The 15,267-nt window shown below is 34.1% G+C and overlaps 2 protein-coding genes across 2 annotated transcripts; one reads left to right on the top strand and one right to left on the bottom strand.

The window, feature by feature from the left end:
* The first annotated feature begins 6,889 nt into the window (after positions 1-6,889).
* LOC122305653 lies at positions 6,890-7,986 on the top strand. Its single transcript, XM_043118233.1, has 2 exons — positions 6,890-7,470; positions 7,576-7,986. The coding sequence occupies exons 1-2, from the start codon at positions 6,997-6,999 to the stop codon at positions 7,588-7,590; spliced, it is 489 nt and encodes a 162-aa protein (XP_042974167.1). The 5' UTR covers positions 6,890-6,996; the 3' UTR covers positions 7,591-7,986.
* A 2,574-nt stretch (positions 7,987-10,560) lies between these two features.
* Positions 10,561-13,943, bottom strand: LOC122305664 (B3 domain-containing protein Os01g0234100-like). Its single transcript, XM_043118240.1, has 7 exons — positions 13,583-13,943; positions 13,402-13,485; positions 13,055-13,089; positions 12,804-12,939; positions 12,424-12,630; positions 11,637-11,727; positions 10,561-11,489 (listed from the first exon to the last, which is right to left on the bottom strand). Exons 1-7 carry the CDS (start codon positions 13,748-13,750, stop codon positions 10,738-10,740), a joined length of 1,473 nt encoding a protein of 490 aa, XP_042974174.1. The 5' UTR covers positions 13,751-13,943; the 3' UTR covers positions 10,561-10,737.
* Between the last annotated feature and the right edge of the window lie 1,324 nt (positions 13,944-15,267).

A 15,267-nucleotide genomic window follows, 5' to 3' on the forward strand; every position in this document is an offset into this window, starting at 1 on the left:
TCCTATAGTAAAATAGGACCATTAGATATATAATTTTCATATATTGTGATTGTGTTTTGTAATGTAATGTACAAATACCATATAATGTAATGTGTAATGAATTACATCGTGTTGCATGCATTTTACATGATAAATATTGATTTTTGTTTTTAAGATGCATTTAGTGAAAAAGGTAATTAGTTGTTTCTAACTTTAGTTATTTTTAACATAAAATTTAGTTTTCCATCTTGACATATTTTATTATTATGGACAATGTTCAACATGACTTTGAAAAAGATTTAATTATAGTCTTTATATATATATATATATAATTGTAATAGAATATAGGCTTTTAGATTAAAAAATATATATTCCATTCAACATTATTTTTTTGTTGAAAAGACTTAATAAAATAGGTTTATGTTAAAAATTTTTTTAAAAAAATCTAGATTTCTAGGTTTTAAAAATCCAGATTCATCCGGATTCCAGCTCGGGTCACAATCTATGTTCCAGGACAAGTACACCATGGTACCAGTCTAGCTAGAATCTGGATGAACAGTAAATTAAATGTACATGTCCTCATCATGTAAATGAAAATAACAATCATTTTGTTACAATTTCTTGCTTTCTTATATCGATATCATAGGTACGCATTACCTTAATATATAATAACAACAACAACCACGTACCCTACGATTTTAGAGTAATTAGTTTCCATAAGGGGCCAGGTTTTCTATGGGCATATATAGAAAAATAGGTTGGGCAGGAATATCTTGAAGGCCGCCTTTTAGCAAAGTATAAAGAAGTATCAATGATTAATGATCATGTTCGGGGAGCTTACAGCTCCATTGAAGCAATTAAAGGAAACGACAACAAAAGTTTATCAGAAGAAAAACTACGATTATTTTATGCCATTCAAACGATCGATGTAGCTTGATCGTATCACTTGTATATTACGTTTATAAATTATTTGTCAGGAATTAGTCGGTCCATGCGTTTAATTCATGGTATACATAATAATATTACGTGCTACTGCTGCATGATCGATCCAATTAAGCTCTTACTCTTTTTCGCCCTGTTTTTTTTCCTGGTCAAATTACTATATCCGGTCTGTTTATAACAAAGATAACGATCAAAAGCATTGACAAAGAAATGGGAATATATATCATGATCTTCATCCAGATAACAAGTGAAGCATCTGCTTTGCAGATCTGGGTGGCCACTCATGGAATAGAATCGTCAAAGATATATATTAATAGTATATGTTCCTGAATTGACTTAGTCAACATTTTCTTTTTCTTTACAGGTACTTACTCAGAAGTTCATTGTTTTTTTTTGTTCTACAGTACTCTTAATTAGCTAGCTCACTGTTCTTGCTTTTGTTACTGTACGTAATGCCTGACCACGTACCACTTGTTTATTTTTTAAAACGTAATGTTCTATTCTAATTTTAGACAGATAGTCATTCAGTTGTTAAGAATGATATGAATAAAAGTAATGCAAAAAAATAGAATTAATCACACACGAAATCAAGTTTACACAGTTAGGTAAGTATGTGCCTACGTCTATTGAATTGTAGAAGATTTTTTTTAAGATTAGAAGTAAATGCAGTGCGGCGGCCGTATTAGAGAATGAGAGCTACTACAGATATAAAAAAATTACATAAAATGAACTCACAAACTGATATGACTTCATGAAATCTGCTAGATCTGTTTTGTAATAAAAATAACTTTACAATTTGATATACCACATCATAGCATATTAATCTGAGGGTTAAATTGTGTGTAATCCCTTTGTGGCTAAATTATTTTCCTTAGAGAATAACACAATATATGGCTTTTGCTTGAGCTATCAAGCCTGAATTCCACAATTCGAGTAATGTTATACGGTACACTCTCATCCTATTTTCATTCTAATAAGTAAGATGTGACTTATTTATCACCATTAGATAAAAAAGAAATATGCAATAAATGATCATTTAATAATGATAAATATGTCACATCATACTTAATAGGATAACAATGCAATAGTAATACTTAATAGGATAAAATTGAGATGGTATAGAATTTTTTCCTTCGAGAATGGAGGGAGAAAGGGGGTGGGAAGAGACTACAAGAATAAAGGTGCGGATTTAAACTATTTAAAGAAGATATATAGTCCTAAAGAAATGCTAAAGATGCGGTCAGAAAAGCTGGCCACGCTTGACAAAGCTGCCTGAACTCCTAAGCTACCATTATCCTAGCCTTTATTATCTGCATATTTGCCATACAGTTCTGCAGAGAGATCTGAGAGATGGCTATGATTAATGTGCACTGCATGCAAGTGGAGCCTCACCGAGAGATGACAGTGGAAGAATTCAAAGCCTGGCTTCGTGGGTTTGACGCGAATCACGATGAAAGAATTAGCCGGGACGAATTAAAAGAAGCACTGGCCAGCTTGAGGAAGTGGTTTGCGTGGTGGAAGGCTCGTCAAGGAATCAAGAAAGCTGACTCCAATCACGATAACCAAATCGACTTGCGAAACATGGACGAAATAGAGAAATTGGTGAACTACGCCCAACAACGTTTGCACATGAAAATCAATCGAGAGTAAATATTTAATGATCGATCTTGACGACGTTTGATGAATTAAATAATGTAAGTGCGTGCGTGCGTGCGTGCATGTGTGCAAGCTTGCTTTTTTAGTTCCAAGTATGAGTTTGGGATCGATTAATTTGTGTATGAATTATGATTATTTCCCCTTTCATCTTGGGTGCTTTTGCTTCTGATCATCAGCTAGTTGCTTGTTGGACTTTAATTTTATATCCATGATCATTTCTCTTTAAACGCAGTAGTTGTGCATTAATAACCCAAAAAGCTCGAGCTCGAGAATTGATTCTGTTATATTTCATGGACATTTTACGGCCATAGATCAACATATTTTATATATTGTAATGCATATCAGGTGTAAATTTGTATTCGAAAATAATAATGGTTAATGAAAATAGTGAAGTACAGATCAGTACGTACTAGTCTAGCTAGCTATCACTTTTGGTGATGGAAGTAGTGTCATGAGCTCATTACTCTCGGAACTTCGGCGTCGGTTTGTGCTACCAAAGATCAGGGCACGCAGACAATCAGATTTCAGAGATCCAACCAATATATATTAAGGAAGGAGGAGGATATCTCCGATAACTTTATTAGAAATCTCACTTGTGGTGGAGTAAAATCGTAATAACATCAAAATAATGCTTATATACTAAAGAACAAGCAAAACATGCTAAATCTCCTTAAGTTTTTGTTGAGTTTAAATATCTTAAAGTGAGAGATAAACATATGACATGAGCTTTATAATATTTATTGTTGTCTGTATAAGTTTTTTAGACAACATTAAACACTTAAAAATTTAAGTAAGAGCTTGAGATGATCAATTTGTTACCGATAAAACTAATCCTGCATCTATGTTAGCACCTAGATTTTGCATGAACGTGAATAAGATCAAAAGCATACATAGGAAAAACCGAGATATTATCCTTTTTCACTTAATTAGCATCTTTAAATGTTCTTTTTAAGAAAATTGGAAATTGTTGATTAGACCTTTACATTACTAATGTGACACCTTTTAAGAGATTTTACATGTAAGTAATTGATTAAGTGATTTTAAATTTAATAAATTGTTGGTCTGTTTAATATTCTTTCTAGGGATGCTACCTGGGGGGTACCCCATTCCGACACCCCACCCTTGGCAAGGGGGGAGGGGGGAAGGTTTTACCCCCTTCGGACTCCAATCTCGTCCCCATCTGCATGCCGGGGGCGGATTGGCCCCCTTGTTTGTCTACCCCTTGGTCACCAGAGAAAAAATCACCAATCAGCAACCAAGATTCATAGTCAACCACCAAAAACACCAACCAGACACAACAACCAAACAAAATTTCAAACCATCACAATTCGGCCATGGTTCAATGAACCAAACCATTAAACCAATGAACAAAAACTAATCAGAGAAAGAGACATTGGCTAGGGTCAGCGGAGAGAGGGAAAGAATGACCACAACGATAAACAATTAGAGATGACGGCGATGCCATAAAACTAGCAGAGAGAGAGAGAGAGAGAGAGAGAGAGAGAGAGAGAGAGAGAGAGAGAGAGAGAGAGAGAGAGAGAGAGAGAGGACTCTAGGGACTAAGGAAGGGTTAGGGGTGATTTTTATTTAGAACCATATATCAAAAGAATGTCAATCCCCAAACGACATCATTTTATTAAAGTAAATAATTTATTTAATATATACATTAAGCGGGCAGATGGGACCTAATGCAAACGGGCCTAGGTCCATCCCTGGCCACATCCCCACGTTTGTGCTAAGGTGCTATATGGGCGCACACCCCACATCTGACACTTGAGGTCGCCCTTTCGCCCAAGTGGGGACCGCCGGTGGAGGGCTGGTAGATGGGGTGTGGTGCCCCACGACCCACCTCTGAATAGGTCACATAATTTTGATAGGGTTAAAAATAACAATACCAAAACTTAATGTTATTTTTGTAAACTAATAAATACTATTTATCAATTCTCATCCTTTTAACTATATATCATGCTTTTATCATTCTTCATATGGTATCAAATTTTTGAAAAACTATTTCTAATTCTTTAATTATCTGCAAATCATTTAATGCCATTAAAAGATGATGAAAGGGTATTGATGAAAATCATATTTTGGATGAGTTAAACTTCATTAAGAAAATCCAAGTCCAATATCAATAGATCAGGGCATACACTCGATATCGTATACATCTACGAAGATGTCATGCGAAAGCTACTTCGATTCAAATTATAGACGAAGCCGAAGCACAATCTCATAAGTAGACAAGCAATTCAAAATAACAAAGGAAGTAATTCGAATGTTTCCGTCTTCGCTATAGATGCCTCCATTGACTAATTGAGAAGACTGAAAATGTGTACGTTATGCAGCACAATCTGTCCATATAAAATGAGAAATAGCCCAAATATGCTGTTGTGTGCATGCTATGTGTTAACCCAATCCAGCGTTTTGCAAGATCAGATTGCTAGTCGTACGCCTCCGTAGTCCGTACTCTAGCAGCCCAAGGGCACATAGATATATATATATATATATATATATAATGTTGCATAAATTGGCACCCAAAGATTAGACCAATACCTCCATCTTAATTCCTTCAGATCTGAAATTGGAAACTGAGCCTATATTAATTAAAAAGCACACAATCTATGGGGTAGAGAATAATATAATCAAACTTTGCTAGTTTTAAATTAGTATGAGGAGCTTCGAAAGACACCCAGTTCTAGCTTGCTAACAGTATGGGAGACCAAATCGAGGTACAGAAAACAAAAAAAAAAAAAAAGCCCCAAAAAGCCTTGCATGCATGCTCTCTGTCTTGCTGATTCAGCAGCTTTTGACTGGTCATTATAATGTATTCTGAATGGCATTGGTTTGTGGGAAAACGCCACGCGTCCTATCCCTACTTGGCTGGCCAGCTGCAAAAGTAGTCCTGGTTAAACCATGTGGGTGACAACCATTGTCCTTTGGGTGGAAGTTATTTTTTCTTTATTTTATGGATTCTTTAGAGCCACTTTCCTATTATTCTTACCGCCACATAGGAACCAAAGATCTTTTAAGGTAATTCCAAATATTGGGTTATAGAGAGAGAAAAAAAGGGCATTTATCACTCGTTTTGCCAACAAACGAAAAGGCTGGCAATTACGATTGACATAATAAAAGTTCTGTATATATAATTATATATCTATATATATACACACACTTTTTTTTTTTTAATCAAAAAACCCTAATAAACCTGCGGATCATCACGTGGTCCCTTTGATCCGTCGGCATCACCAGCTCATCCACTGCTAATTTACTTATAGGTCAAAGCTCAGTCAACCAGGCCAATGCATGCCAACTCCCTCTGCACTCTGCCACTGTGCCTCTCTCTCTCTTTCAAAACTGAACTAAAAAAATTTAAGAGCATTGGCCAGTTTGCAGGCCAATACAAGTTACTTTAAGTTGGAAATGACATTCGAGATTTTTATTTTAAGTTTTTGAAGTTAAATATAATTCAGTTGCTTATCACATCCATTACACCTGGCTACATGATAGACATTAACCCATTTTTCATATCTCCCAACCATCAGTACTTTTTAGGGTTTATACACTGTCCTCATCCACTAAGTGACCTTCGTCATTGACCACAACCTTTTTTTCACCTTCTCATTTTAGAGAAAATTAAAAATCTTACTCTTCCTTTTCATTTCTTTCTTTTTTCACATTTCGGGTAAGCTTGTTAATCGTGCATGCATTCTTTGCTTATGGTGCTATGTAATTACTATTGTTGTGAAAATATGACTCAGATGATATTATCCACATCATTTACAACCGTTGGATTTATGCTTCCTGATCATCCGCATAGAATCTTGTCAGGTTGCTGCTTCTGCCACATTGTTCAAAGAACATCTATGACAAAAGTCGGCAAGTTTTGACCACTGTGATAAGATTACAGTAAAAAGGTGCGTTTTCTTGGAAACTTCGTAAAAACTCTCCTATTGAGCTCTTCGAATTCAATTGTTACGTACCCTAAACACCGGACATCTACAAGGGAATTGGCTATTAGAGGACAAAGAGAGTCAGAGAAAGAAAAGTTTTGTTTTTTTTTATTTTTTTATTCGAAGGTTTGTTTACGAGAGATGAAAGAGGGCTTCTTAGCAACTTCACCAACATCAGATGCTGACAGTAAAGATTTTGGGGCCGCATCTTCAAGCTTAGTGGATATCATTTAATGGCAATTTAACAAGTCAAGACAAAACATCTTGTCATTGCATGTGTTGCATGTAATTCCAAAAAAGATAAAGAGAAACAAAGGCCCCCATCAAGCTCTACCCCTTAGGTCCTCACCACCTCAGATATAAATACAAACATCTACTGAGGTTGTAATAGTAGAAGAGGGTCCCGAGTCGAATTTATTAGGGTTTTATTTTTTGTTTCACTCTTATTTTTCCCATGTTTGTTTGAAACTACATGGCATGCTTAGACATGTACAACTCCGAGCATAAGGGTCACCACTGCGCTCCAATGAGCCCAAGGATTTCCTTTTCCAGCGACTTTCTTGATGTCCAGCAGAACACCAAGCAAGAGAGAAGCTCCAGGGAAGCACCAGTTTCCTCGGACTTTGAGTTTTCCGTGGCAAACTATTCCATGATGAGTGCTGACGAGCTTTTCTTCAAAGGCAGACTTTTGCCTTTCAAGGACAATTACAACCAGATGCAGAGGACTACTACTCTGAGGGAAGAGCTTCTTGTTGATGATGATCATGAACATATCTCTCCAAGGCCACCCAAGGGATCGACTCGGTGGAAGGGGCTTCTGGGTCTGAAAAGAACCCACATCGGGTCCAAGAAAGCTGATAAGAGTGAAGGGTCTGTGGAAAGAGTGGTTGAAAGTAAAAGGTCTGGTTTGATCCACGAGGAAGCCCATACTAGCAACACTTCGCAGGTGAGGAAGAAAAATACCACTTTGTGTTTTTTTTTTTTTTTTGTGCTTTCTTCTCTTTGTTTTATTATCTCGGACTTGTCTCATTGGGATAATCGCTTAATGCAGGAGATGTTGAATTAAGTCTGTCCAAGACACAAATTAAAGTGGAGATGGGGATACTGTGCTGGCATTGTTGAAGGTGATAGATACATAGAGGTGAGTGGCATTCTTTTGGGAAGGAAAATAGGCGGCGCGTTTGGATGAACTTTTGAGGGTCCTGAACTGCGTTGCGTTAGACGTGCATGGGTTGGTTTTCAACTTAGATGGATGTTTCTTCCTGCTGGTGTAGCTGTTTACTGTACAAAATGCATGCTGTTAATTGAACTTCCCGAGTCATGTTTTGACCTGTGGTATGATCATGTTCATGTGCCTCCGTCTTTAGATCAATTTTCTATTTAGTTTGTAACTTACTCTTAAGCAATTAAGAGGTTATTGTTTTGACTTGGAATCCAATCCGATCCTTCTTTGTATCTTTTATTGGAGGATCTATCTCTATCTCTATCCTTTTTTATATATATAATTGGGAGGCTTTAGAACTCTTATTGCCTTCTGTGGACAGAAAGATAAGAGTTGTTATAACTCCATGTGAGATTGGTTAGCCATGCAACTTTCCAAGATTCAAATTTAAGAATTTTGTGTTTCAGCATCTATCAAATTAACCATATATAAAAATGAGTATTCTAAAGACCCAAAAATAAATAAAGCTCAACCTTGGGATGTAGGGTGATATAAATGTGACAGCTTGGCCACAGGCTGTTCACACTTCACATAGTTGGAGGAAAAGTAATCACAATCTCAAAGTTAGATGGGTGGCAGTGCATTGGGTACAGAGGTCTGTCCATACGTAAATTGTCTTACCCTAACTCGATAAATATTAAATTAGTCAAACGGTCAACGTTTTCCTCTTCAAGCTTAAAGCTTGGCTCGTACTTCTTACCTGCATTAGCTGTCGTTTGTCATTTTTCTAACCTTCGTTCCCATGCACGTTCAGGTTTTTGTCTTTGTTTTATTTTTAATTAAGTTTTTTACTTTTTAGTTAATATTTTGCTAAGGTAAAATTGACATTATCGTTACCAAAAGCACTGTGATCTATTTACAAAAGCGCATAAGATGAGAGTCTATACTTGATTCTTTCTGCTCGAAATATTATTCAGGCATTTAAACTGCATGCTAGCTGTTCCAATGCACATTTAAAACAGTATCTTTCTATATATATATATATATATATATATTATAAAATCATGTTATTGCAATATAATATTTTAATAGTACGTACTGACATAACACGTGAATTTAAATGCATCGAAAAATCTTACTTGTCAAGTCAATACTCTCTGAATATTATGTACACAAAAATAAAGATTCGTTACGGTACTTATCATTAAAGTTGAATTGTAGACTAGACCATAAGAAAAATATAAAAAAGAACAGTAAAACAGTACTTTTAAGAGCAGTACTAGACAGGTCCCGATAAGTGTAAAAAGAATTTTTTTATTTTTTTATTTATTTTTATTTTTATATTCTTAAATATTAAAAAAATTACAAAATCATTTAAAAATACTTTCTTAATTATTAAATTAAAAAAAAAAAAGTGTTGAATCCAATCGGGATTAAGAGTAGCATTTTTGTACTTTCCAATTTAGAAGAAAGTCATTTTGATATTTCAACCCATCTCATTTTATTTTATTTTAACATTTAAATATCATCTAAATATAAATATTTTTAAATTTTTAACTTCTTTATCTAATCATTATTTAATCATTATAATTTTTTTAAACTTCTAAAGAAAATATAAAAAATAATTTAAATTTTTTAAATTCTAAAAGAAAAATTATATTAAAATTTTATATTCTAATGATATTTTAACTTTATAATTTTTTTATTTAATTTTTTTTCTTATTTTTTAAAATTACATAAAATATCTTAACTTAAATTATTTCATTACTATTTATATATTATTTCATTAGTATTCATAGATTTCTCATCTCATCTCAATATCCAAGACTTTATTAATGGAACAGAAAAATGCCATCCAATGACAATACAAAACTCTCACATTATCCACAATTTTCCTGCCATTTAGGAAATTTTCTTGTTCCATCTTCAATGCAAGACTTTGTCGAGAGTTACTATATATATATATACTAGGTGGGAGTAACGTGCAAAGCACGTTTGTCTAATTTTATGAAATGATTATTTGTAAAAAATAATATATATTTTATAAAAATTATTGATGTCACTTAATAATTTAAAGCATGTTGGAGAAAATAAAAAAATTAATTCAAAGTATCCTATAATCCAATACATGTTTATAACATCTATAATTTTAGTAAAGATGTATATGAAAAATTTAATAAAAGTTTAACACAAACGGTAGTTCAAAATATATGTCGTTTGATGTTTGAATTATATTTCATCAATTTATGTCATCCTGTAGACAATCAATAGAGACAACATTGAAATTCTTATTTTGTTGTTGGTTGAGTCGATCAGGGACAACATAAAGTTAAAACATAATCTTTTTATAAAATTTGTGGTATAATATTTTCTATATATAGCATATATATAAATCATAAAATATATTTTGAAATTGTTGGCCGAATTTACTCTTTCTTGATTAGCTCAAGGATCACGGCCTTTGTCACGTGCCTATCATAACAAGCCCACGTATGGAATATGACTTAGCGGAAGCTATGCCCTACTACCATGGAGAAAAAAAAAACACTTTGATTAAACACACTTATATTATATATTATATGAGATTTTTAAATTTGAAATACTCAATAATTTGAGTTAATGAAACGTATAATACACGTATATTATATTTAGGGATTCATTTCTTATCCACCTAATACACGTGTATATGTTAAGGAGAGAGAGAAAAATATAATAACTAATCTTTAATTACTTATTATTATATAAACTATTAATATTATAATTATTGAGATTAATAAATCATATAACAACATTGAATGCTATCTCTCTCAACATTTATGTCTTCATTTTATGTGTCAAACCGTTAAAACAAACGGTGTTAACTTTAACGGAAAAACAAGATTTTCCGTTTCATACACACTTTTTATATATAGAAGATATATATTTATATTTATATAGCTTGTCTTCTTGTCTCTAAGTTATGACGTTACAGATCAGGGAGACTAGAAGAGCATATATCCACAATGCAGATCAACTGAGAAAGGCCAAAACATATGAACAATTTCAACAATTTCACCAGGGAGCGGTAACCTCTCCCTGGAAATTGAGCTCGTAGATTTCAGCTTTCGACTTCATGTTATCAATATAAGCACCAAATCCATAACATGCCTCCTTTAATTCCGATAGCTTTACTTCGATATTCCTCATTTCATCTTCTATGCTACCTCGTTCAGTTCTAATTTCCAAGTAACTTCTGGTGTAAGACTCACTTTCTGATTCATTGGCAAGGCTTGCGATACTGTGTAGCCAAGAGCGTAAGAACTTGACGTCCATGCCCAAATGCTCAAAGCCTAGCAAAGTCTTGTCCCAAGTAGAAAATTCCCCTTGAGAGGTAGTCATGAGGTTGCTAGCTTTTATGGCATAAGCAATGTTAACAGTCTCAGATATAATTCCAACTACCAACTTGTAATTGATGCCCTTCACTAGACGGTCGTGAAGAAATGCATTCTGACTGCAGCATAGCTTGTAGTATTTCTTTCTAATATCATCGGGGAACTCAGAATCTATGGACATTCCATCAACTAGAATGCTGAAATTCAAAAAACTTTTGATGTCTTCGAACTTAAGAAGTCGCCCAGGCAACTTAAAGTCTTCCATAACTTCTGAAACGACCTCTTCACTGTCACTTTGAGATTGTTCTGCCAGCTGCCGAAGGTAAGGAACCGACTTTGGGAGGCCACTCTTTTTCTTCTTGTCATCGATACCAATAGGTAGACACTTCGGCAGTTTCCTCTTTGAATTACTAGAAGTTGCTTTACCCATCCCTGGATTATATTTATTTGTGTATAAGGACATCTAAGGGAAATAGTAAAACAAATAATTAATGAGAAAAAAAATTAAATGCATGTATGCCTCCTGTGATACATGGGAAAATAATTGCAATTTTCAAATATAGACATCAGTGAACTTGCCTGCACCACTTAGTTTTGTCTGAGAATTCAATTTTAGAAGGCCAAGAGTCCCATCTACTTCATTCAAATCATTTGGCCTAATTATGTAAACCTACAAAATGAGGTTGATATATATAAATTAGCCCCCCAAAAAAAGGTTGATATTAACTCAGAGAGGGTAATAAAATATCATTATGATAAAAAGAAAGAAGTATACACTGCAGACTGTATTAGGATATCCTAATCTGATATCCCTTTGCACCAGAAAAAAGTATGGTACAAAGGACATCATGTGCTTCGCTCAGCTTACTGTAATATTGATTTACTGTATTCTCTTGCAGAAGGTTAGATGGTAAAACCAGCTACCTTAATATATTGTATATTTGTATGAGAAGTGGACACCGGAAAGCAAAGAACTCATTGACTATACTGGAAAGTTTATCCTCCACACAGGCCAAAACCAGTGGAGTCTTCACATTCCTAGAAACACGCAAGCAACAGTGGCAGTACATTTCTCCCATCCATTGTACTGATTCTGGTGAAGGGGAATCAAAATACCTGATGCACTCTCATCCCTCAGGAATACATTTGTTATATTTCCAAAATTCTAAGATTATTTAACAGAATCATGGAAGGACACATTTTTAGTATTTTATGATATCTCATAAGTTTCCCCGCACTTAGCAAATCCTGGTACATCCACTCATAAATGTTTAATGATAATATTATCTTGGCATATCATATCAATATTAAGAAGCACTGAAGTGACAGTCGATATAAACATAAAAGAAGCAATCAAAATCATCACCTTAAATTTGGTAGGTTCAACTAATTGGAAGACCAAAACATCTCCCTCGAGCAATTTGTGTGCAACAGAAAACTGCCTCCAACCAGAACTCAATCCTGTCTTGACGGCAATATATTTCAACTCATGTTGTTTTCCACATTCATCTTCCAAAATGATGGGAGTATCCTTATCTGGTAAGTGTGCCTTACAGAATGCCACAGGAAGCCCCTGATATTTTGTTTAAAAAGAGAAAAATAATTTGACCCACATAATACCTTCGGTTTCACCAACAATAATACTATCAGCTGCATTGGGATTTCTATCAAATGGTTTTAGATTGTCCAACTTCAGCATTATCACAGCTAAAGAGTTTAAATTCGTGCACTTGGAACAAAGCTTACCATCCAAAAACAACTAGCAACATGTGATCTGACCAATGACTTGACAAAGCTAGGGTATTCAGGCGGTAGATTTGACCGAATTTCCTCAGCTCGAATCACAGCATGTCCATCCATTAGAGTCTTACCTTGTTTAGAGCTTAAATAAGGAGCAGAATTAGATTCGTAATTTCATCATGAAGTAGACAGAAAAAATGCATAGAGAAAAAGTACATTGAAGCACATCAAAAGCATATTTAAGATGCCCAACTGACCTCATCGCCTTCCATGCTGCCTGATTCGATATAGCCTGCTCAGGCATTTGTAAGTTTTAACGATTAATTGTGTGTTCCATTTTGCAAAACAACAATTCCATCTCATTCTGATCTTCTTGTCGCGGAAAGTTATAAGGCATGCATGTAAACTTTTAGATAAAACATAAATCAATTCCTTAATGTCGTTTCTATTCTACTTAACATGCATACCATCATCAAGTAAAATTTTCGTTTAGCATATTGAAACCAAAATCTTTTTCTCCTATCTGTCGTTTTCTGGGTATGAAAAAACCACAACAAACAGAAATTATGCTGTACAGATTTATGAGGCAAATATAAACTCTTACATGCTTAATTTTCGATTCCGGAATGCCCTTCTTGATGCTCGAGAGCCTTTCTTTTTTATTATCCATGGCCTTCCTCTTCTCGCCCTGCCAACAATGAATCAAACATCATTGACATCCAGAAAAGAACACAAAAAATGGAAAAGAAAAAGATTTGCAAACGGGAAGAGAGAGAGAGAGAGACGGTGCAGGATGAGTGCCAAGAAATGCGCTTGGAGTTGGGAGTCTTGGATAGCTCCGCCAGAGTTACGTCGTCCAACTCCGTGGATATCAGGAGCGTCTCCTCCACCGTATCGTGCTTCGCATTCCCCTCCTTCTCTTCCTTCCCCTCCCTCCAAACATCTGGATCCATGCACACAAACTGAATTCGTGTGCAACAAGATTGCAGGAAAACAAACCGAAATCTAGAAACAGGGGAGAGACAGGGAGACGGAATCTCAGGTCCGTAAAGAACGTTTTAAGACGTAGCTGTTGCGGTAGGAACCATGAGTTGGGGTCGGGGGACCAAAACTGCCCGTTTTAACTGTTTCAATCGTTCGTCCATCGTATTAGTCCCTCTCCATCTAAAACTTTTATTCATTACATTATTATTATATTCTAATAATAATAAATGTACCATATAGTCTATAATAAAATAAGAATATGATAAGAGCGTGGAGTATAAGTGTGCTACATCTTATTAGAATGCATTTGCAAGAAAATGTAATTCGTAAATGTCATTTATTATAGTTTAAAAAATGTCATTATTTCATTATCTATCATCCTATTATTTTTATTATTATTATATAATGTAAATATTGCTCTCATTTAAACAGACACACATACACACATATATATATATGAGACATACTATACAGCAGCCTCACACCCAATGTATCAAAATTTTTTAAATATAAAATAAAAATATATAAAAAAATAAAATCACATATTTAAATAATGTGAAAAAATACAGGCTGCTGTTTAAAATTACACTATATATACACTCAAGTACAACTGTATAGTGATTAGAAAAAAAAAGTACAGCTGTATAATATATGTAATTGAAATTAATGTCATTTAATCATATATATATATATATATATAACATATCAAATTAAATCAGCATTTTGCATTTAAATTTAGTCAAGTCTTTTAATGCATTCATAAAAGTCATTGTAAGGGAATCAATGTTCAATCTAAACTTAATAACGTTAGGTGGGAGAAAGATATATAAGCATACGAAGTAGGCTCTATATCATTTTTTACTTATTTAATAAATGATGTAAAACCCAACTTATAAAATTTTCTCGTTTCCAATTTAGATCGTAAAATTGTGACAAAAAATTAAAGGATCGTTTTTCTTGTAAAGTCTTGACAAAAATAAAATGGTCGTTATAATTTATTATTTTCAACGATCGATGGAAATTACTTCGACACACAATAGTCTCTGTCTTCACTTTAATATATTTAAGATTTTTGTAGTTTCTCGTGACAAATATAGACACAATTGTACCCCAAAAAAAAAAAAAAAAAAAGATTAGGGGAGAGGAAATCAATCAGTAGTGCTCAACAAAATTTTGAAACTCAGTATCAATATTGATTTTTTTTTTATAATTATTGGGACGTATCTCACTTCTAATCTTCTACTGCTCAGTCGTTCTTCGTTGATGAGACTCGAGGGGGGCTCTTCCTATAAACACTTCGACGTCAAAATCAGTTAAAAGGTGATCATCTCCAAATCTCAAAGATTACATATATATATATATAGGCTCGTTTGTTGTACATATCTCTTACAAGATTTATCAGAACATATCAAGGTTTAGAATTTTAAATAATCTTATCATATCTTGTTGTTTTTGTCATTTGGTTAAAGGTGGCGCCATGCTTTTA

Source organism: Carya illinoinensis, chromosome 1, assembly GCF_018687715.1.
Source record: "Carya illinoinensis cultivar Pawnee chromosome 1, C.illinoinensisPawnee_v1, whole genome shotgun sequence".
NCBI lineage: Eukaryota > Viridiplantae > Streptophyta > Magnoliopsida > Fagales > Juglandaceae > Carya > Carya illinoinensis.